The following is a 20,569-nucleotide window of genomic DNA, read 5'->3' on the forward strand; positions in this document are numbered from 1 at the left end:
AGCACTCCGGTTCATTGCCCGAGACCAGCAAGCCTCATGGATATGCCGCTTCACTGTGCATGGAAATGCCCGTCTTGACAATGATCTGGTTCTTCGCAATCGGTCCCTGGCTTCCGACGCTCTCTGAATCATCTTCATCCCCGCAAATATCAGCATCAACATTCCGCGTGCCATTCCCCGACCGGGACCCCAATCGACTCATCCGATAGCTCGGCCTCGTCCGACTCCGACTCTTTCTGGACCCATTTGACAATGAACCAAACAGACCAGGTAGGACCTTCTGAATGGGATGCTTCAGGAACGGCAAGCAAGCGCAGATGATTCCCGTACTAGCCTCGATGGCACTCCATAGCAACGCATCGAACGACCCCCAGGTTGGGTCCGTCGTTGTCGTGCTCTTCTCCATCGCCCACATGCGAATGATACTCGTCACACACACAAAAAGCCCCATACAGAACACCAACATGACTCCAAATTTTCTGATTCGATCAAGTTGTAGCTGCGCTAATACTGGCAGCGGCAGTAAACACACCCAAATATCCATTGCCGTATTGTAACCCGCCCAAGACCAACGGAAGGGAGAATTCTGGACGCACTTCTTAGGGATATGCTTGTACCAGCTGGCACGAACGGGTGTGCATTGGAAGATGGTTGCTATAACGAAACCGAAGGTACTAGCGAGGACGAGACCGATGGTAATCCAACAGATTATGCGGAAGATGCGATTGGGGAAAACTCGGAGGTAGAAGGTGAGAAAGGAAAGTTTGTTAAGGCATAGGACAAGTTTGTAGAAGATCTGGAAGAGCCAGAAGAACTAGCCGAAAATTAGCTGGGCGTGGTTGACTGGGAGAACATATTTCGCACCTTCAAGGCAAGGACAACGTTGCCGCCTGTTCTGACAATGTCGGCTTTGTGCCGTCCAAAGGCATAGTGGCAGGCTGGATACATTTAGTATTAGTCGCAATCTGGTTGTAGGGAACCATACCTAAATCACCCATAACAGTATTGACAATCTGCATGGCCTGGCTTTGGGTGAGTGTACGTCTAGTACTGGAGCTTAGGACTTACCATTGAAAAAGCAATGATTCCATCGTCTACAGCAAACCTTCCTTGGACATAGCCCTTCCATGTCAGGCGACAAACCACCAGGACGAATGCAATGCACGTCAAGACGGCAGTTACTTTGACAAATTCAGGGTCTTTATTCGGGACATCCAGCGGACTAACCGCCATGGCGACGCTGCTGTGGCCTGGATAAGAGCAATCAATGGCTAATAACAAAAAGAAAAGGAATTATAAAACGAATGACAACCGGAAGCGAGCGTAGGTGGATATTAGGGACTGAAAGCGCCAGCCTACGACACGGAGTCAATAGGGTTCTGAACGACAACCGACTGCATCAGAAAATGACTGCTATGTAGTAAACCAAGCATTGGGCTCAAAGGCTTAATAACAGCTTTTGCTTCAAATTATGCCAGTGGTACAGGGATCCTTAATTCCCGTGCCTAGCTCTTTCATTAGTCTGGGGGATCCAACTCTATGCCCAGTATACAGCTCCGGGCGTTCTACTGTGACCACTGAAAAGGTCTGGGAAAGTTTCCCAAATACCACCGCCTTCATTTGTTCTGTTAGCGTCGATATCCAGAACTTGGAAGGATTTGTTCGCTTCGAGACAATCTTACCATCGATCCACCGTTCTACTCGGCCGGATATTCAGACTCTCTATGGTTCGCATGCACATACAGACCCCTGCCTCTGGAATTTTCCAGTGGGTATGTGTGTAATTTACATACACCTAGTGAAGCTTGCGTAATATCCTAGGAAATGGTAATAAAACCACGGTGGGCCATATATGAGACCAGCTCATAGTGGCGTATCTTTAGGGCCGGAACGGCCCCGATACGAGGATCCACGAAGGGAACAATGGCCACTCGATGCTTTAAACTAAAGACACAATATATATCATGCCACGCTAGATCATGATCCCTGTCAAGATACTCCGTAGTTTACAACGAATGATTTATTCGCTCAACGGATTCTTTGTTCTCGCTAAATTGGAGTGTTTAGCACGTGTAACCCTGCCGGTCGCGCGCTCAGGGTTTGAAACCGGTGAAACCGCCGGCCACATTAATTTCGGTCAAGGGTCTTGAAGTAGTACAGACTATGAGCAAGTTTCAGACGACCGATTGCAATTCCAGTGAGTATAACTTCTGAATTGAGAAGAGTGGTACCCTAAGAAGCAGTGGGAGGTGCGTGGCGATGGGTGCCCAATGCCGTGAATTGTCGTTCTAGGAGCAACTGTCTCCTATTTATTTAAACCCTCCTCTGTACTCCGGCGTGGAGGGAATTGAAGGAACGTAATCACGCAACATTAGCTGGAGCTGCATATTTCAAAGCTAGAGCCCAGGCTACTGTGTGCTACAACAACGTTGGCTACATGATGTTGAGGCGTAATCCTTATACATAGCCGTACAAAATACTATTTTAGTGGCCACGCCATGGTGGATCTTATCAATTGAGCTTGGCCCCGTCCAAGCTAGATCGTGGTAGCCCACACAGATTAAGCCTACAATTGAAACCGGAAATCCGGATGGGCGTCCCCGAGGTCATCTGCCTCCGGCGCCATCTCCGATGTTTCCTCCTTGGGCGGCTGGCCGTCCCTGCGGCGATTCTCCGCTTGCAAGGCGAAAAAATACACCGTGCACGCCAGCCCGGCCACCACTGCAAAGGCCAACCCAACACCGAATCCGGTCGGATACTTTGGCGATTCACTGGTGATGAAAACGTTGCCAGACACAAAGGCACCGCAGTTGCCGAATGCAGGAAGCAGACCCATTCCAACACTGCGTTTCACGCCTTTGCCCAAGTTGACGCATAACCACACCACAATCGTAGACATCGTGATGAATGCTCCGGATGCCACGAAAAATATGCCCATATAGCGAACGCCAGCAGATTGCACATGTGACAGCTCGACGCTCCAGCCGATAATCGTCAACACGGAGCCAATCATAGTGAATACATATCGGTGTCGCAAATGGTCACTCAGCCAGGCGCAGGATAGGGTTAGGACGAAGGCAACGGCATAGACAGGAATGGTGTGTTCCTGAGCGGAGCGGCTAGTCCACCCAAGATCCTTCAGGATGGTTGGTTGAAAGTTTACGAGAGAGCTGGCGCTCTCTTCGGCCCCAAGGTAGGCCAGCACGCTATCATGAGTGTTCAGTTAGTCAATGGCGAGATAGGAGAACGCAGAATACCCACCATATCCATATCTTCCAGTCGGCAGCCATGCTGATCACCCGCTTGAATGAAATAGGGTCGTCGCGAACACTTCCGCCGTCCGCCTTCAGGCGCGCAAGGAGCAATGTCTTCTCCTCGGCCGTTAGGAATGTAGCGTCTTCGGGGAACGGGACCACAATCCAGTAGCAGATGAGGCTGACACCCATGGTAATGATGGACTCGATCAAGAAGAGCCTAGATTGTAAGAAAATGGACAAACGCTGTATCTGGCCAATCTTACCAACGCCATCCCTTATATCCGTCCAGATTCAATGGTGTTAAAAGACTCGAGAAGAGCTATGAGCGCGTCAGTGAGCGTCGCCGCACATCTTATAAACTATTACTGACCCCGTTGAATGCCCCTGCGGCCATATTTGCACTGAAAAAGATGGCGTATCGTCGAAGGAACTCATCGCGCTTGTAGTAACTTCCGATCAAGTATGCGCAGCCTAATTGTGTCGGCATTAGCGAACGTCCTTCAACGCAATCGAAATGTATCCTGCACTTACCTGGAACAAACCCAGCCTCGCACATTCCCATGAAAAAGCGACAAGCGATAAGTCCGCTCGCGGTCTTGACGAGACCCTGGCCCATCACGAAAAGGCCTACCGCAGACACCGCATTAGCAGACACAATCATCAGTAACCGCCAGCCATCTTACCCCATGTAAACATATACAGCACCAGCATCTTGGGCCCGAACTTTTTGACCAGAAGATTTGCCGGCATGCCAAAAATAACGTACGCGACGGTAAACATTGTGACAGCCAGATTGTAGTCATTTCCGACCAGGTGCAATTCCTTGCTCATGCCTGCAATTTTCGCATTGCTAAAGACGTTCTATCGTTAGCACTGTTGGGATTGAACACTGGTTGCGCAGGTAGAGATTCTCACCCGATATTCGATCTGTCCATGAAGGACACCAAGAACAGAAACCATAAAGCGGGGATGACTCTCCAGTCCAGCTTGCGCAAGAGCTTCTTCTCCAAAGCCGGGTCGATGTTGTCGCCAGTCGAGGCTTCCACCACCCGTGGCTCGATCTCAGTCTTCTCCAGCTCCATGATTCTATCAGTCCTTGTGTAATCGGAGGGGAAGGATGCAAAGGAAGAGTCTCGGCCTCCACACTGCGGAACACCCCTGTTTTTGTAAAGGATGCAGCAGGGATAAGTTTCGGGAAATCCGAGCGGCAAAGGAAGAAAAGGAAATTAATCTTTCGGCAAAACTGCGACAAAGCCAGTCCTGATGAAAATGTATCCCTGGCTGGGGGTTAGGGTAAAGATTGGCCCATTGGTCGATACAGCTAACGGGCTGATATGGTACGGTATTGCTGTTGTTCAGCTGGTAAAAGTGGCTCCGCTTAGCGCGCCCCACGCCAATATACTAAGTGCAACATGGCCGTCTTGCATGCGCGGAACAAACCCTGGTTTAGTCTGGCCATTAACATATTCGCAGAGGAACAGGAGGCGGGCAGCTAGATTGTAGATACGAGTACTCAAGTCGAGTCTAGTAATATGTGACTATCTCAATTAGGAAGGTATCGGAGCCTTTCTCACCACGCACCTACCAATGACCGTCGTGCTTCTTGCCGAACAGCATGGACGCCTTAATGCAACTACTGCAAGAGTTCTTTGAACAGTTGGCAAAATGGGTGGCCTAAAACCCTAATATATGTGCACAGCAATGTACATAAATGCCACGGTGAATTACTTCATCATGCAAGGATTCTGGTACCAATTCAGAGGCTCATCCCCAGAATAGACTGTATCTCTAGTCAATCTTGGTAAATAACAAGCACCTTTACAGGTGTGGGTGTTATCTCCACGTGCTGCAGGGAATAATGGTTATTACCCACATAATGTACTTTATAGCAGCACTGTACGGTGTAGAGTGAGCACTATACATGCATGGCTAACACGTGGTGCAAAGTGCTCACTGAAGGAAGTGGGTACCATTCTATGCAACCGACATCGGGAATCGCACTAAACATCTGTTAAGTCCTTAACCTTTTGAGTAGTCAATTCGACCGCCCTTCTCCTTGTCATCACTATCCTTGGTAGTGCATTATGCGATATTCTCGATTGTTGACAAGCAAGTGCAGCAGTAGGGGAGAATGCAGAGCAATACAAACACGACTTGACCCATACCAGTCAAATAGAGTGATTTGCAGCAGAATATTTAGATCTAACCCTATTTTATCAGGCATCCAACATGTAGACGGCAATAATCATGTTGGCTCCTGTCAAGATGCGCTGTCGCAAGAAACTCGACATGACGCAGTAGAAGTCGCTGTGTAACTGCATCTTCTGCGACTCATGCAAGACCTAATCGACACGTCAAGCAGTTCAATATACATCACAAATTCTCATCATAAACTTCGAAGAGCTGGATCCATAGGAGCCGAGGCACCACAGCTATACCATGATGTTGCCTTCGGCGCCTAAGATAACTTGCCGAGCATAAGGCTCGGCGAAAATTGCGACACCCCGCGCAGCAGTCACTACTCATCTGGCGTGTCCAGTCATCCCAGATGTATCATATCTCCAAGTTCCCTTGAAACGAAAATTGTACGACCTACAACACTATGGCCGCCAAGTTTGCTATCAAGTCTTTAGACCACCTGGTCTTGACAGTCCGGTCCATCCCCGCCTCCGTCGCATTCTATACAAGCCACCTGGGGATGAAACATGAAGTCTTCTCTTCACCTAGCAGTCCAGACATTCAACGGTAAACCTCAAATCCCTGGTCTTTCCTTTCTTCAGTCACCCTGATAAATCTCATTCTTCAGACATGCCCTTCTCTTCGGGTCCCAGAAAATCAACCTGCACGAGAGCGGGAAGGAATTCGAACCTAAAGCCCAGAATGTCATGCCAGGAAGCGCAGACCTCTGCTTTCTGACGGACACTAAAGTGGAGAATGTTCTGAAAGCACTCGAGGAAGCTAAGATTGACGTCCTCGAAGGTAACAAAGTCGTGGAACGCACGGGTGCGGTGGGGAAGATCCGGAGCGTTTATGTGCGCGATCCGGATGGCAACTTGATTGAGTACGTATTCAATATCTATATCATGACTTGGCTAATCTGGACTATTAATTATGGTAGGATCTCGAACTACTGTTAAGATGGAGAGAGCCGGTATTTCCTAGCAGTAGGAGCAGAGGTGTATTAGCTGCTGACAGCCTGGGGATTTATGCACATGCATATGCTTAGTCATGTGATGTACAGCCCGCTATTGTGCATACATATGAAATTGTTGACAATTTCCCTTTCTTTGTTCCTTTTCAATGTAGTTTTCACATCAAATTCTTACTGTAATAGCGGGATGATGAACATCGCTTAAAATGCCACTTTAATAGGCTAAGTCAGATACACACATGGCTTCGTAACAATTTTTTTCAGTCCGTTCAATCTCAGTCCCTTCCATCATTTCTTAGGCGCCTCCACGAAGCCGGGGAAGCAGTCCTGCAGGGTCTTGTTGTGCTTGTTGGCAGCATGTTCAGTCAAGGCCGGAGCACGAGTAGTCTTGAGGAAAGTCGACCTGCAAGTCATGCAGATGATATCCTTTGCAGCTTCGTTCTGTAGTCCCTGCGTAAGCATGATCGTCGGGAGATTTCCCCTTTCACTTCCACACCTATACATTTCTCTCTCTCTACACAGATCGTGACACCACCCTACAAAAGCTACCCCCTTCTTCTTCAAGATTCAAACAATCGATAAAAGCAACAAATAGAGGATACATACGGTCTTCAACTGCGACTTGCCGCCAGCCTTGGTGTCCTTGGCGTTGCGCTCGCGCTTGGTGGCGGCTTTGGCTCCCTGTGGATGATTCTCATGTTAAGTCTGATAAGGCGCAATCAAGTCGCTGGTCGCTTCACTCCAGGAGGAAGGACTTCGCGTAGAGTCAGTAACAGCGAGAGGCTTACGTTTCCCATGATGAATGTGGTGGTTAGTAAAAAGGAGTAGAGTAAGATAGAGATCGGTGTTATGATGTGGGGAAGATTGTCAGGGAGGGGGAAATTTTCAGATTTATATCGGCGTCCCTTTTTTTGCCTCTTTTTTTTTCTTAGGGGAGGCCGCTTTGACACGCTAAGCCCGCCCGGGTCTGGACCGTGACTGGTCTGTTTGCCATTCCCTGATTGGTTAGTTCCTGGCACGTGTTTTGTTGGGTTTGCACTGTCTGCCTCAGGCTGTCAATCACGCGCCCTGGGTTGAGACCAGCCCTCCCATGGCTTTGCACATATCATGATGGAGTTCAATTGGCATTCTAATTCAATTGAACTTAATTAAAGTAGTGAGTGGTCGGTTCACGCATGATCCTTCTACCGTCATCTGCAGTCTTGCACCATCTTATGCAGAAAATCCCTGAATGCCATGGATACTACTACTGGTATCTATATATCAATTTATATCTCACTGGAGACCCCGGAATGATACTCGCTACTACCATCCCGAATTGATAGGTATTACTACTAGCAGTTCTCAAGACAATCTGCGATTTGGTTTCGTTTAAGATCGAAGATTCCCCATCATTTCTCGCTGATGTGATAATGGAGAAAACCTCCGTCTGTCAAGTGATCACTTGCTGCACGTGGATGCCGCCGCTATTCCTTCCCGTCTTCCGTTTCTTATCACCCCATGCAATCACTTCTCCGCGTCATCTGTCTCTTCACATGGATGTGTCACTGACCGAGGGATCTACGATTTATCATGGCTCAAACCACGGGAATTAAAGTGTGCTGATTAGGTGTCGCTGCAGCAATCTTCTGGTTCTCGTGCGACTCAAGCAGCGAAAGCGCTTCTAATTTCCTACACAAGAAGGTACCAAGGTTCAATGAGCATACCTAGCGACAATTTGACAGTCTCATCAATCCCCCTGCGCTAATTGGAGTTCACAAAGATAGCGAACTCTAATTGATTCGTTCGAGTCTAATATCTCACGCAACTTCACTTGGCGAATATAGCGCCATTTTAGTTACGATAAACCTCAATGCACCAGCCAATCTGCGGTGCGGAGACCAGTGGCGCCCGGGCCATCTCCGCATTCCGAGCCTTTGCCTATCCATGATAACCCTCCATCAGCAGAGATAAATACCGCACGCTGAGGCTGACAGGAGGGGAAATTGGGCTAATGTTAGTCTTTCTCACCCATGCCTACAGCTGTCGTTCGAACATCTCAACGTACCCCTTGGTACCGTCACCATGTTGCCATCAACAGACGATGTCGCCAAGTTCATCTCCATCGCCCCAGAGGCTACTGAAGGGAAGGCTCTTATTTTCTTGCAGGTATACAACACAAGCAGCCGAAAAATTGGTCATGGTACTGACTTTGCAAACCAAAGGAGGCGAGCTCTTTCGATGAGGCCCTTGATCGGTTTTACGAGAACCCGCATAGATACTCAAATGTCGCGGCTGCTAGCAGGTCCGACTCGAGGCTCCAAAGCGATCATGCTGATATGCGAGCACTGCCCCCATCATATGAGTTGCACATTAGCTCCGTGAATGGAGCAGAACGTGCTCCTCACAAGAATGTTGTCACCGAAGCTGGGGATGTTCGGGCTCGGGATGAGGTACGCCTCGACGTCAGCACATGTGCGACTCATCTAACATCATCGGTCATTTAGCAAGAAATGCAGAACATGCTCTTGGACATCCAAATAAAGTGTCAAATCTACAACACCGACATTGAGCCGGAACATGAGGCCAGTGAGTTCATGGCCTGTACGTGCGAAATTCATCAATACCGGCGCAAGAAAGTTGCACGCCTCGATGTGCAGGAGATGTGGTCCAAAGCAGTGATGTATCCCGGTTCGTACCGTCACCCTTGGGTTCAAAGATACCGCAAGGACTAATGCTTTGGCTATGGCGGAGAATAGGAGAGAAGGCTTATCACGATTGTTACCAGTCGTCTGTTTTCTCAAATAATCCCTATATCCGGATCCCCTCAGCGTATGGTATTGCGTACACAACTTTACAACGTCCAGATGCAACACGATACACCAACTCCGTTCGGCAGACCATTGCCCTGAATGTGACACTGAACAACAAATCCCAGGCCGCAATCGATGCTATGGAGCCACAATGCGACATCTGGGGATTAGATGAACCGGACAACACCTCCGCTACCTCAAGCCCCGTAGAAAACAAAAGTGCTCCCGCAGCAAGCAGCATAGGGCCATTGAAATCGTCCAAGTTATCGAATTTTAGGCGGGCTCTGTCCATCTCGTCATTGAACAAATCAAGCTCCAAAACAGAAGAAATGTTTACTCGCGCCCGAAAGCTCCGACGGGAAATTCTGGAGGAGGAAAATGGTCGTTGGCCGGACTTAGAGTGGCGAAAAATCGTAGCCGCCTACCAAGAAAAGGTTGGCATGAAGCAGAAAATCGCCGAGTTACGAGCCAAACGCCCAATTCAGTATTTGCATCTGCTTCGAGCAGGATACTTTGAGCCTATCCCAATAGCTTGGGCAACTCGTGCTTCAAACCCCTTGAAGTTTCGCATCGAGGGACTTTCTGGGTGGAGAGGCATTACTCCGGCTTGGAGAGGGTACGAGAATACGGCCGAGGAGCGGCTCTATTGGGTCCTAAACCATCGAGAGGGAAACACGGGACCTCGCATGAAGCCAGACATGATATCCGCTCTGGAGATGGCTCGTGCAAGAATGGCCACAGCCGTTGAGCCACCCCCGGCTTACTACTCCATGGATGATACCTTCCGCCTTCAGCGTTTGCCAGAGAGTTACTCCCTGCAGGTGATGCCGCCTCCATTCACACCATTTGACCTCCCCGAAACAGCTACTGACAATACAATGATCTTACTGGACGTGTCTGGATCAATGGACTTTGACCCTCTTCGACCACTATACACTCAATATCTAGTCACCGGGTTCGCCCGTTCTAATCAACCTAAGAACAAGGGTACGTGGGTCCCTCTCTTCAGCAATCACACTATCTGACTTAGTATCATAGATGTTGCCAAAGCAATCATCCGCCGATTCACGGATGCAATGTCCATCCACGACCAGAATCTTCATGGCTACCAGCTCGTTACCTTTGCTAACAAGGCTGATTATATTGGGTTTATCAACCACTCGAACTTCAACGATATGTGGAGAAATGTCAAGTTAGGGGGAGGAACACGCGTCATGACCGGATGGCAGAAAATCAAGGATCTGCATTTCCAGAGACATTCAGAATCCGCTACCTACCACCCTGTCTATGGCTGGCAAGCAGGCCCGCGAACACCAATGCTGAGATTGCTACTTTTACTTGATGGCGAAGCAACAGACATGGATGAGTTTGAACTTGATCTGCTGGGTCTCTCTTGGGTCCATGTCACCATCTTTCTGATTGGAGTGGACGGGTGTCCGCACCACCACCGGCACGCTAACGAGCTGCAAAGGATCAGCGAAGTGAATCCACATGTCTCATTTGTGGATGCACAGGGCAATGCGCCGGAGCGTTATGTCACGCATGAACTACTAAAGCGACACCTGGGGTATGATGTACCGATGGCGGAGTTTGAGCGACTGGAGCACTGGCCAGCAAGTGCAGAGCCACCAGTGTACCAAGAGTAAATTCGACATCCATCTTTACTGGGAGAAAGTGATGGTCCAACATATCTTTAACGAATAGCGCTCTCTATATTTAATTACATGCAGTCATAGTCTATAATGCGTGAATACAGGGGAATCCAAACAACATCTCGCTCAATAGAACCATGCCCGTAACCCGCTCCACCAAAAGGTAAACACAAAAGCCCCAAAACCAAACTCCACTCTTAAACTTCTCTCTAGCGCCACTAAGGATGCTGATGACCCTGCTGCGGCTGTTGCTGCTCGGGCCGCTGTACCGGCGCGTGTCCCTCGTGGTAGTGGACGGGAGGATGCTGATATTGCGGCCCGGGGTTGGCATAGTGGGGTCCATTGTTCGTGTACTGAGGTCCGCCCTGAGGAGGGTAAAGCTGGGCGTTGTTGTTATATCCGTACTCATGGTGGGGGACTTGCTGGAGGGGAGTTTGTTGGTGGGGAGGGAACTGCTGAGGGTGGGGAGGTTGCTGATGGTGATGGCAGCAGGAGCATTGATGATTCTGGTTCTGGTTCTGGTTGGATTGCTTCTTGTCTTGGAATTCATTGACAGCCCTAGGAATGGAGTATTAGTATAAATATCTGACGACCCGCAATGGTGCATGAGTGTTACATACTTGGATCCGGCCTTGAGGAGGCCGTAAGCACCGGCGAGTTGGATACCAGTTTTGATGAGACCCATTGTGATTATTGATTGATTGAGTGGTAGAAAAGAGGAGTAATGGATTGCGATGAAGGTGATGAACACTTGAAAGTCTGAAAGAGACTGTTGAATGCAATAGAAGGCTTGATATTATCGTTGTTGATGAGAAATCCCACCATCTTGGGAAAACCATCCACTCTTTATCTCCAAACACTCGACGATCTCTACCCGAAGCGGTAATGCTAACACTAACCCTACAAGTTGAAGGATCCGAATCCGCCCCCAAACTACGGCTCATTAGTGGAAACAGAGTGGACACTTCACAGCCTGACACAGCCCAGTTCACTAAAGATAAGCTAAGATAAGTCAAGCTTTGATACCCCCTTGGTCCCTATTCCTGCAAACACCTCTTTCCTAGCTACCTACCCGAATCCGAAATTGCCCCTGCACCTGCACAGCACATCTGCACCTGTGCTGCACCTCTAACCGAGTCAGTCAAACTACTAGCCATGCCCCCACGACTCAACCACCGCAAATCCACCCGCGGATGTCGGCGGTGCAAAGCTAGAAAAGTCAAGGTAAATTAATCAATCCCCCCTTTTCCACCCCACCGAAAGGATCAATTTTCCATAACGACTCGGTACCTAACCGAAGCACTTCGTTAATGTGGACCCTCTTGCAAAAAACAAACAGTGCAGCGAAACCCGCCCCAAATGCCAGCACTGCGATCGTCACAACCTCCCCTGTGAATATGCGCCTCTCGAGCCGCGCATGTATACTTACCGAGAGGATACTTCCAGCAATAGAAGCACAAGCACAGCCAGCACTACCACCACCACCACAGCCCTCCTATCCTCACCCACATCTACATCCACATCCCTAACCCTTCCCATCCCCACCCCCTCACCATACTCCTCCAACCTGCAAGCCCCCCACCTAAACCCCCTAAACACAATCTCCCTCCGCCTGCTCCACCTCTACATCACCTCCACCTCACACACAATGGGCACCGCACAGATCCCCTCCGTGCGCGAGATGTGGGAACTCTCCGTCCCCGAAATGGCCTTTGAGTACCAGCCCCTTCTGTCCACTTTGCTAGCTGTGGCTGCGGCGCATCGCGCACGGCTTGTGCCCCATGAAGCGGAGGAGTTGAGACGTGTTCAGGGCGGGTTTATTGCCCAGGCGGTTGGGGGTCATAGGGCTGAGACGGCGAAGTTGGCGGTGTCTTCCCCGGGGGCGGGTGTTACGGAGACGTTGTGCATGAATGCGATCTTGATCTCGTTGTATACGCTTGCGTGCAGGATGGATGGTGGAGGGGGTGAGTACGAGCCTCCAAACCTGTGGCTGAATATGGCCCGGGGTGTGAGGACGGTCGTGTCCATGGTGTATTATCGGCTTGTGGAGGAGAGGGCGCGAATTGCGCCGTTGTTGGTTGCCAGGCCGGTTGTGCATCGGGGGGATGTGGAGGTGCAGGATGGAGGGCCTAAGGGGAGTAGTGGGGAGTTGAGGTTCTTGGTAGATGTGTTCCCTGGTAATGAGGAGGAAGAAGAGGTGATGGGGGTATATGTGCAGTGTGTTGGGTATTTGGAGGGGTTGTTGATGGCGGTTAGGATGGGGGAGTCTGGGTATGATATTCGGAAAAGGTTCTCCTCGTTTCCCAGTATGGTTCCAGGGGAGTTTTTGGGGCTGGTGAGTGAGCGGAGGCCTAGGGCGTTGGTTATTCTGGCGTATTTGTTTGCGTTGGTTAAGGGTGCCGAAGGGGTGTGGTGGTTGAGGGGTATTCCGGAGATGGAGGTTCGTGGGATTGAGTCTATTTTGCCAGAGGTGTGGAGGGGGATTATGGAGTGGCCGGTCGGGGTGGTTATGGGGGTGGTGGATGTTAATGATAAGGTAGTGTTATGATTACAATTATAATGGGATTATGAGAATTATATTCAGGTAGTCTATAGATATACATCAAGGATCGTAAACCAGTCGTCAGAGTGTTCAGACGGGCACGGCCTGGTTCTTCGGCTGGATGTATTCGACACGACTGCGTGCCAGGTTGCGAGTGACGATACCGACTCCCACGTAGATGAGCATGATGAGGTACTCCGGGATGGTACCGAAGATGACGCGCACGGCCAGACTGCCACCTTCAAGATTGGAGCTGGTGAATGCGGTTACGATGGCATAGACGATGCGAACACCAATCAAGGGCATGGCGACAGTGATAGCAGAGAGAAGCTTTGACTGTTAGTGACTTGATCTTAATACAAGAATAGAGAGATACAAACCTGTCTCTCTTCTCCCAGTCGACGGCTGTGGGCATTAGCCCCATATGAAAACCAAATCAGAACAGCCACCAAGGTCCATCCCGTCGCAAAGACAACCATCCCCACACGAAGGAGTGTCTCGTTTCCACTGCTAGCAGCAGCAAGACCAATCCCACCTGCGACAACCATGTGTGTGATGAGGAATCCCCAGAGGTTCAGGAAAGGAGGGAGAAAGCGGTGGATGGAGTGGTTTCTGTGAGGTGGTTAGTTGCGAAGTAAAATTGCCAAGCGGAATACATACGCTTCATGGAGCAGGCCCATGGCAGCCATAAGAAGAGGGGATAGACCAATGCCGTTGAGGATCGCAGCTGTTGTGTTGACTTTGTCGTGGTGAATAGCGTTGAGGGACATTGCGCTTCCGGCTATACGCAGACCACACATGGCGAGAACGTAAGCCCAGCCGACGAGGCCATGTTTGCCATGCACAACAAGGCAGTATATTGCTGGGAGAGAGAAGAGAGCATAGAAGGCCAAGTTGGCTGCATCGAGGTGTTCAGTTGCGGACATTGTGTATGATGTAGCGTCGGAGTAAATAGCGGATAGAACAATGAAGTGTATAGTTGAATAACTGTTGCAATAGAGATGGTTCGTATTCCTCAAGCATAGGGCCCTACCATCCTTTATAACTACAATATTCCTACTAGGATATCTCATGTGACATAGCCCTATGTCAATTAAGCAGCGAAACCGAAACCGAGGAGGCGCGGCAGGACAGCCACGTCCTAGTGGCTCCAGTGATCATCGCTGCTGGGGCCAAAACGATATCCACCACACATATCGCTTAGATCACTAGCCGGTCGACGGCGTCCTGGAGAATGAGAAATCTCTTCTTTTCGTTGTCGCTGGGTTGGGTAGCTGGCTGATCAACAAGTGATGGGCAGGCTGAGCAGTCTTTCACTGCTAGACCAGTTTGTAGGATGTCGCGAAGGACAGAAATAGCAACATTGCTCACACGCCGTTGATTTGTTGAAGGGGCGAAGCGCGCACAGCAGATTGATGGTGAGGTGGATCCAATCCACACGGATAAGCTTTTGCAACTTCTGCAAAAGGAGGTCAATTGTTTGTTAACAATGTTGAATGTTGATGATTTGTTTGACGGTCGCAACCCTTTCCCGAGTGGATGCCTTATTGCCTTACAGCCTTAATGCCTTTATGTCTTGATCATGTTGTGGCCTTGAAGCCTTATGGCCTTACGTCCTGACTCCCCGCACGTGGCGGCCCCAGCCGCAGGTTCCTTGGCGGGCTTCATTCTTCCCCGCACATTCTGGTTGTTTTCCACCGGCAAACACGAACACATTCTCTCCACTACCCCGGATTCTAATCAATACAGCCCAGGAATCTCGGATATTGATCTCCTCGCTTCTGACGTATCCTTTAGCCATCGCTCTAATTGCTACATGCAGAAAGCTTCCAGGCGGTCGACTCGGTCGCGAATATCCAAGGCTTGCGACCGTTGTCGTCGACAGAAGCTCAAGGTAGGCTCCCACATTTGGACATAAGCGGCTGTGAGCGATTCTTATCTTTTCTAGTGTGACTCAGTTCGTCCGTGTGTACTATGCACCCGTGCTGGTCACAAATGCGAGACAACCACTGCATCACGTCGTCGTGTTTCTGAATATCAGGCACCGGCCACCCCAGCGGCTTCCGCCGGATCTGATACACCGCAGGTCATACCGAGAAGAGCGTCCGAGGACCTTCAACAATATGCAACTGGTACTTCGGCGATTGGTTTCGCCAGGCAGGTTTATAACGAGGAGGAGACAGGCCGGACCTTGACTGAAGCTGCTGTGCCGGGTGATGTTGGCATGGTGGGTGCTGATAACTCACTATGGGGCCTGAAAGAGACACCCATGCCCCCAACGACTGTGATGCTTGCATTGATCAACGCCTACTTTGACCGAATGCAGTGGTTTATTTTGGTGCTCCACGAGCCGTCATTTAGAGAAATGGCCCAGCCAATTATCTCTCAGCATCAATGGCAACGCCGGGATCTTGGTGCAGTCATGACGGTGCTTGCTGTCGCTGTTATCAGCTTACAATCAGTCCTCCCCGACGCAGATTGGCCTGGTCATATCCTTCTATCCAGGCATTCAATTGATGCCCAGGATTTGCTGAACAAATTTCTGACAGAGATTCGTTCCCGTGTGCTTGACATCTTGGAGGACCGCCGTATGGAAGGGGTGCAAGTCTGTCTTCTACTCTGTTGCTATTACATGTTCCACAGCTCTCCAAATATGGCCTGGACCACGTGTGGCATGGCGTTCAGAGCTGCATATGCTCTCAATCTTCAAGAAACAAGCACATCGTCGCTGCCTTCTATCGCTAATGAGACACGCTCTCGTTGCTGGAACCAGATCATCATTTCGGATACATTTTGCTCGATTCTCTATGGGCGCCCTGCTTCTCTGCCTTCGGCCAACGTTCGTCATCTACAGCTCGTCGACGACCTGGTCTTTGACCACTCCCTGCTAAGTAATCTATCAGTGGAGAATAGCGACGGAATAACGTCGCGCGCCCCATTTCACGTCTTAAAGACAGATGTGTATGCGATCGCTCGCGAAATTCTTATCCGCTTCCGTCGGCTTGACCTGACATCTGGAATAGAGGAACAGAACTTGGAAGCTATCATTCGTATTACCGAGGAGTCGAACGCTCTTCTCACTGACTGGTGGAAAGCCGTCCCGAAATTATATGACTTTGACTACTGGAAAGCAGATGGTCGCTGGGAGACCGTTGAAGGGCAGCTGCAAACACTTCCGCCTCAAGAAAGGCAGCAGGTGGAGACAATCTATCTACAGGCTGCTGTTCTTCAATTGACGTACGATGGCATGGTCATACAAGCAAATAGACCGCTGTTGGAGCGAAGAATCAACAGGCTAACATCTTCGCGGGGGATCATGGATGCGATGCATAGGGCGCTAGACCGAGCCACAGCTGCTGCCCTTCGCATATCCCGCGTGCCAATTCACACATTAAAGAATCACTTCGCTATAGCAGTTGTATCCATGACAAAATTTACTGCTGGTGTGATACTCTGCATACCTCCAACTGTGAAACCTTTAACGGCCACCGCTCACGAGGCAAAGGATGGGGTGGTAAGAATAATTCGCGCTAGTCGAAGTCTCAAGAGCCACGATCGAATAGCAAGGCAAACTGAACAGCTTCTGACGGAGCTGCTGAAAGTTACCACTCAGCGCGAGATAACACATGCCTTGGCTGATAATATCGAAACAAATTGCCCTTCGGATACGCGATTAACTGGTTCTGGGGTTGACGGCCCCTCGAATGACTCCTTGAGTGCAGGGCGCTCCAGGACAAGTCACGGACCCGCAGCGCAGGCCGCTGTAGACCCTGTCCAAGGTTCCTGGGACACAGACTACAATGCCCCCCCTGCCGTAATGGGACCATATGATTTCCTCCCTGCCCAGGCCTTTCAACAGCTGGACGATACATTTGGTGCATTTGGAGAATGTAATGGCCCTTGATCTCCCAAGACACAATTCGGATCTTGACTGACCTCGTGCATAGCCATGTTTAACTTGGTCCCTGATGATCAAAACAGTACGTGGAACTGGGGCCGAACATTTCCCTAGTCAAAGGAGCGGAAGGGAGTCAACGTGATCAGTACACCCTTGTAGCTCGTTGATATATCCTAGGGCCAAGCTAAAGTCTAGAGAGGATGGTGGAAGGGCAAACATCGCGATGATTAGTATGCTCATATGTAGCCACGCAAAATGGCTTATGGCCACAGTAGCAACAACGGCCGCGGAGTTTAATGGTATGTGGCAAGCCGCCGGATAATTGGGGTCACGGGATCCATGGGTTGCTGTGATTGTTCCGGTGGCTATCTTTCCGGTGGAGATAACGGCGGTGACCACCAAACCTCCTGAGCCCGGAACACTCGGACTCCGCATCGTCCAGTTTTGTGTTTCACAACAGCCATTGGACTACTTAGAAGACGCGGGATACAATCTCGCTCGGTCAATTTGCTAATAATGCTCACTTGAAGCTAAATGGATCTCAAATATATACATTGCCACTGTTTTGTGTGTACAGCACTGCGCCTTGGTTTAACGATGATGATCATCGAAACCCCCAAAAAGCTGGAGCGGGGGAAAGTCGAGAAGCTCAGTCTAGACTAGATAGGCTACGCATTTGGCAGGCCGATCGTCCGGCACACCACTGGATTGACAAATCATTTGTGACCCTTGATGTTCCGCGGCGTTGAAGCTGGTGAGAATGTGGATCCTGGTGGGGAAGACCAAATTGCCGCCGGAAAAGATGAGCTTCCTGCACATGTCCGGTGGCTCAATCTTGGGCCAGGTCAGGAACTTGGACATGAAAGGGATGCGATTGTTATTCCATATTTACTTCTTGCACCCGCCGACGGCCTGTCTGGACCGCAAATTCTTGGTCAAGTTTCAGTGGAGCAATTCAAGATTAAATATCCTACATGGAGAGTTGCCCTCGACCTCAGGTCTGTAGTCGTGTGACACAGCGGCCTCTACTCGCTTGCCTTGCATGTCGGAGCTCGAAGGTACGATGCGAACTAACACGAGGAGCGACTGTGTGTCGCAGATGCAACTTGAGAAACTTGAAGTGTGTCTACACGAAATCACGAAGGTATTTCCTGTCTATCTTTCCGTGCGTATTGGTAGGCAAGAGTCACTCGATGCTCTTTGTATACAATGGAATCATATTGAAGGTAGAGAAAGTCTTCTGACAATTGTATGTTACAGGGCACTCAGAAGGTCGTCAACTAGTCCAAATACGGCGTCCTCTCCTGACACTAATGCCTCGTCTTCGCCATGCTCGGACTCTAGTGGGACCCATGCTGGTATTTCTATTCCCCACACGGAGAGTCCCGGCAGTGTGGATAATTGGGAGAGCAATAGTCTCTTCGACGGTGGTAGGTAACAAGCTATGTTGTCTGCCGCACTTACTCACCAGTCTTTATAGAATCTCTTTCCCAGTTGTTGGTTTCAGGGACCAAAGCTATATCAGGCCAGCCACACATCGCCATCAAGCCAGATGTTCTGTCTACCTATCCTCTTGATAATCTTCTCTCAGACATTGAGGGACTTCTCGAGCAGCCAGTCTCCTATTTGGCTCCAAGCAAGGGAACTGTCACAAGGCCGGACAGGAAATTTCGAACTCGACTCCCAGCGGTTTCACTTGAGGACAGTGAGTATTTGCTTAGGAAAGGAGCTCTGCAGCTCTTGCCACCAGCCTTGCGTAACGAGCTATTGGCGGCGTATGTCGAATATGTTCATCCGCTCTTACCAATTCTTGGTCTTGGGAACTTTCTCTCAGAAGTCATAGTTGGAGATGATGCCCAATTCAAATCACCACTATTATACCAAGCTGTCATGTTTGCCGGCAGCATTTTCGCTCGGCGAGACACTGAAGAAATGGAACAGTTAACGGGAGCTTTATTTGAACGTACAAAGGTCAGTACTAATCACAACACATCATATTTCATATATACTGAGCGACTAGCAGGTTCTATACGAATTCGAATCCGAACCATGTGCCTACACCCAAATCCAAGCTCTCTTACTGATGACTCTCTGGCATGGAGATATGTCACGCCACAAAGGGCCGTCCTACTGGCTTGACGTCGCCTTCTCCACTGCGGAACGAATTGGCCTGCTCCATGATGAATATTGGCCGTGCGATAGCCGTTCCTTCAGATCTACTATGTGGTGCTGCCTCTACGTCCGTGATCGAACAATCTCGCTTGGGTCTCGTCGGCCCCCACGGATGCCAGTCAACATATATCCGGACTCAATACTTCATCTTATGAGCTATGCACCTCAGGAATACGATAAAATCATTCATGAGAGCCTAGGTAGCGCTTCATCTATGCTTACCAGCACTAACCAGGAACAATCTGCCATGCTCTTCAAGGAACTAGTCAAACTCTCCTACTGTGTTGGAGCAATCTTAGACTACCTATACGAAGGGGCCTGGGTTCCAATCCCAGCACGTCGCAGCAGCTTTTATTCACTTGCCCCTAAGTGCAGCATCTCGCCATCTATCAGGCCCAGTTGTGAGAAGCTTCTTTATTCCTGGATTCAATTTCTTCCCCTCAACGCAGTTTACCATCCACCACACGTCTCCACCGATTCAGATGGAAATTCGACTGAAACAGTATTTCTCGTGCACAAAGCTTTTCTCTACCTGCTGTATCTAGCCGCCATGGCTGTGATATACCGCACAGGAACGCATAGCCAGCAAACCAGCACTGCGCTTCCGAACATGGAAGGTCTAAGGGGATCCACGTCGCAAATCAAAAAGGTACTCGCGGAGCTGCAGGATCTTGGACTACTTCCGTTCCTTCCCGGAGCATCAGTCACAATACTGATGTTCGCTGTTGAGGCTAGTCTGTTAGATCTTCAGGGCTCAGATACCATGGTCCGAAGGCAGGCTATGACAAACCTATATGCTTGTGAGGAGGCTGCGTTACACTTGATGCAGGCTTATCCAACGGCTGAGATGGCAGTACTGAAGACGAGGACGGCACGCGCAAACCTTCTTGGATTGATTGAGGTTTAAACAGCGATTATAGACGACGACAGTTCGTCGAAGATGCGAGATTCTGTTTGATGAATTGATGGATAATGAGCGCCGGGCATTTTTTAGATAGCACCCATTTACTGAAACCTTAGTAGGAGCATAAAATATACTTATAATTTGACCAAACCCCGGGCGCAAGCAGGAAAGTCACGATGTGGTAGATTTACTTCGCTGAGG

At 49.7% G+C, this 20,569-nt stretch overlaps 10 protein-coding genes across 10 annotated transcripts; 5 read left to right on the forward strand and 5 right to left on the reverse strand.

The window, feature by feature from the left end:
* Positions 1-34: 34 nt before the first annotated feature.
* On the reverse strand, positions 35-1,233 carry BO79DRAFT_278430 (plasma membrane protein Pth11-like protein; the record flags this gene model as incomplete). Its single annotated transcript, XM_025687905.1, has 4 exons — positions 35-814; positions 865-938; positions 986-1,022; positions 1,069-1,233. The coding sequence occupies 4 exons, from the start codon at positions 1,231-1,233 to the stop codon at positions 35-37; spliced, it is 1,056 nt and encodes a 351-aa protein (XP_025542658.1).
* Positions 1,234-2,566: 1,333 nt separating this feature from the next.
* Positions 2,567-4,339, reverse strand: BO79DRAFT_278433 (vitamin H transporter; the record flags this gene model as incomplete). Its single annotated transcript, XM_025687906.1, has 7 exons — positions 2,567-3,206; positions 3,262-3,474; positions 3,521-3,576; positions 3,628-3,728; positions 3,789-3,884; positions 3,941-4,107; positions 4,173-4,339. The coding sequence occupies 7 exons, from the start codon at positions 4,337-4,339 to the stop codon at positions 2,567-2,569; spliced, it is 1,440 nt and encodes a 479-aa protein (XP_025542659.1).
* A 1,488-nt stretch (positions 4,340-5,827) lies between these two features.
* BO79DRAFT_69786 (VOC family protein) lies at positions 5,828-6,545 on the forward strand. The gene is made up of 3 exons (XM_025689623.1): positions 5,828-6,002; positions 6,064-6,318; positions 6,376-6,545. Exons 1-3 carry the CDS (start codon positions 5,860-5,862, stop codon positions 6,392-6,394), a joined length of 417 nt encoding a protein of 138 aa, XP_025542660.1. The 5' UTR covers positions 5,828-5,859; the 3' UTR covers positions 6,395-6,545.
* BO79DRAFT_207583 (uncharacterized protein) lies at positions 6,501-7,281 on the reverse strand. Its single transcript, XM_025682205.1, has 3 exons — positions 7,197-7,281; positions 7,015-7,089; positions 6,501-6,849 (listed from the first exon to the last, which is right to left on the reverse strand). Exons 1-3 carry the CDS (start codon positions 7,203-7,205, stop codon positions 6,697-6,699), a joined length of 237 nt encoding a protein of 78 aa, XP_025542661.1. The 5' UTR covers positions 7,206-7,281; the 3' UTR covers positions 6,501-6,696.
* Positions 7,282-8,472: 1,191 nt separating this feature from the next.
* On the forward strand, positions 8,473-10,957 carry BO79DRAFT_189597 (uncharacterized protein; the record flags this gene model as incomplete). Its single annotated transcript, XM_025680671.1, has 5 exons — positions 8,473-8,556; positions 8,613-8,840; positions 8,895-9,078; positions 9,147-10,187; positions 10,239-10,957. The coding sequence occupies 5 exons, from the start codon at positions 8,473-8,475 to the stop codon at positions 10,844-10,846; spliced, it is 2,145 nt and encodes a 714-aa protein (XP_025542662.1). The 3' UTR covers positions 10,847-10,957.
* Positions 10,958-11,070: 113 nt separating this feature from the next.
* On the reverse strand, positions 11,071-11,537 carry BO79DRAFT_251902 (uncharacterized protein; the record flags this gene model as incomplete). The annotated part of the gene is made up of 2 exons (XM_025685888.1): positions 11,071-11,410; positions 11,473-11,537. The coding sequence occupies 2 exons, from the start codon at positions 11,535-11,537 to the stop codon at positions 11,071-11,073; spliced, it is 405 nt and encodes a 134-aa protein (XP_025542663.1).
* Positions 11,538-12,500: 963 nt separating this feature from the next.
* On the forward strand, positions 12,501-13,400 carry BO79DRAFT_189600 (uncharacterized protein; the record flags this gene model as incomplete). Its single annotated transcript, XM_025680672.1, has 1 exon — positions 12,501-13,400. The coding sequence occupies one exon, from the start codon at positions 12,501-12,503 to the stop codon at positions 13,398-13,400; it is 900 nt and encodes a 299-aa protein (XP_025542664.1).
* Positions 13,401-13,484: 84 nt separating this feature from the next.
* On the reverse strand, positions 13,485-14,320 carry BO79DRAFT_251904 (uncharacterized protein; the record flags this gene model as incomplete). Its single annotated transcript, XM_025685889.1, has 3 exons — positions 13,485-13,724; positions 13,775-14,006; positions 14,055-14,320. 3 exons carry the CDS (start codon positions 14,318-14,320, stop codon positions 13,485-13,487), a joined length of 738 nt encoding a protein of 245 aa, XP_025542665.1.
* An 890-nt stretch (positions 14,321-15,210) lies between these two features.
* BO79DRAFT_235790 (fungal specific transcription factor domain-containing protein) lies at positions 15,211-17,502 on the forward strand (the record flags this gene model as incomplete). The annotated part of the gene is made up of 3 exons (XM_025684518.1): positions 15,211-15,288; positions 15,436-17,284; positions 17,342-17,502. 3 exons carry the CDS (start codon positions 15,211-15,213, stop codon positions 17,404-17,406), a joined length of 1,992 nt encoding a protein of 663 aa, XP_025542666.1. The 3' UTR covers positions 17,407-17,502.
* Positions 17,503-18,334: 832 nt separating this feature from the next.
* On the forward strand, positions 18,335-20,371 carry BO79DRAFT_225651 (fungal specific transcription factor domain-containing protein; the record flags this gene model as incomplete). The annotated part of the gene is made up of 4 exons (XM_025683744.1): positions 18,335-18,414; positions 18,553-18,722; positions 18,773-19,263; positions 19,316-20,371. 4 exons carry the CDS (start codon positions 18,335-18,337, stop codon positions 20,369-20,371), a joined length of 1,797 nt encoding a protein of 598 aa, XP_025542667.1.
* Between the last annotated feature and the right edge of the window lie 198 nt (positions 20,372-20,569).

The sequence above is a fragment of the Aspergillus costaricaensis genome (genome assembly GCF_003184835.1).
Source record: "Aspergillus costaricaensis CBS 115574 unplaced genomic scaffold BO79scaffold_6, whole genome shotgun sequence".
Classification (NCBI taxonomy): domain Eukaryota; kingdom Fungi; phylum Ascomycota; class Eurotiomycetes; order Eurotiales; family Aspergillaceae; genus Aspergillus; species Aspergillus costaricensis.

Coding starts and splice junctions, on each gene's coding strand:
- BO79DRAFT_69786 (XM_025689623.1), top strand. CDS start 5,860: ATGGCCGCCAAGTTTGCTATCAAGTCTTTAGACCACCTGGTCTTGACA. Junction 6,003..6,063: donor AGCAGTCCAGACATTCAACG/GTAAACCTCAAA, acceptor CTCATTCTTCAG/ACATGCCCTTCTCTTCGGGT.
- BO79DRAFT_207583 (XM_025682205.1), bottom strand. Junction 6,850..7,014: donor GCAAGTCGCAGTTGAAGACC/GTATGTATCCTC, acceptor CAGGGACTACAG/AACGAAGCTGCAAAGGATAT.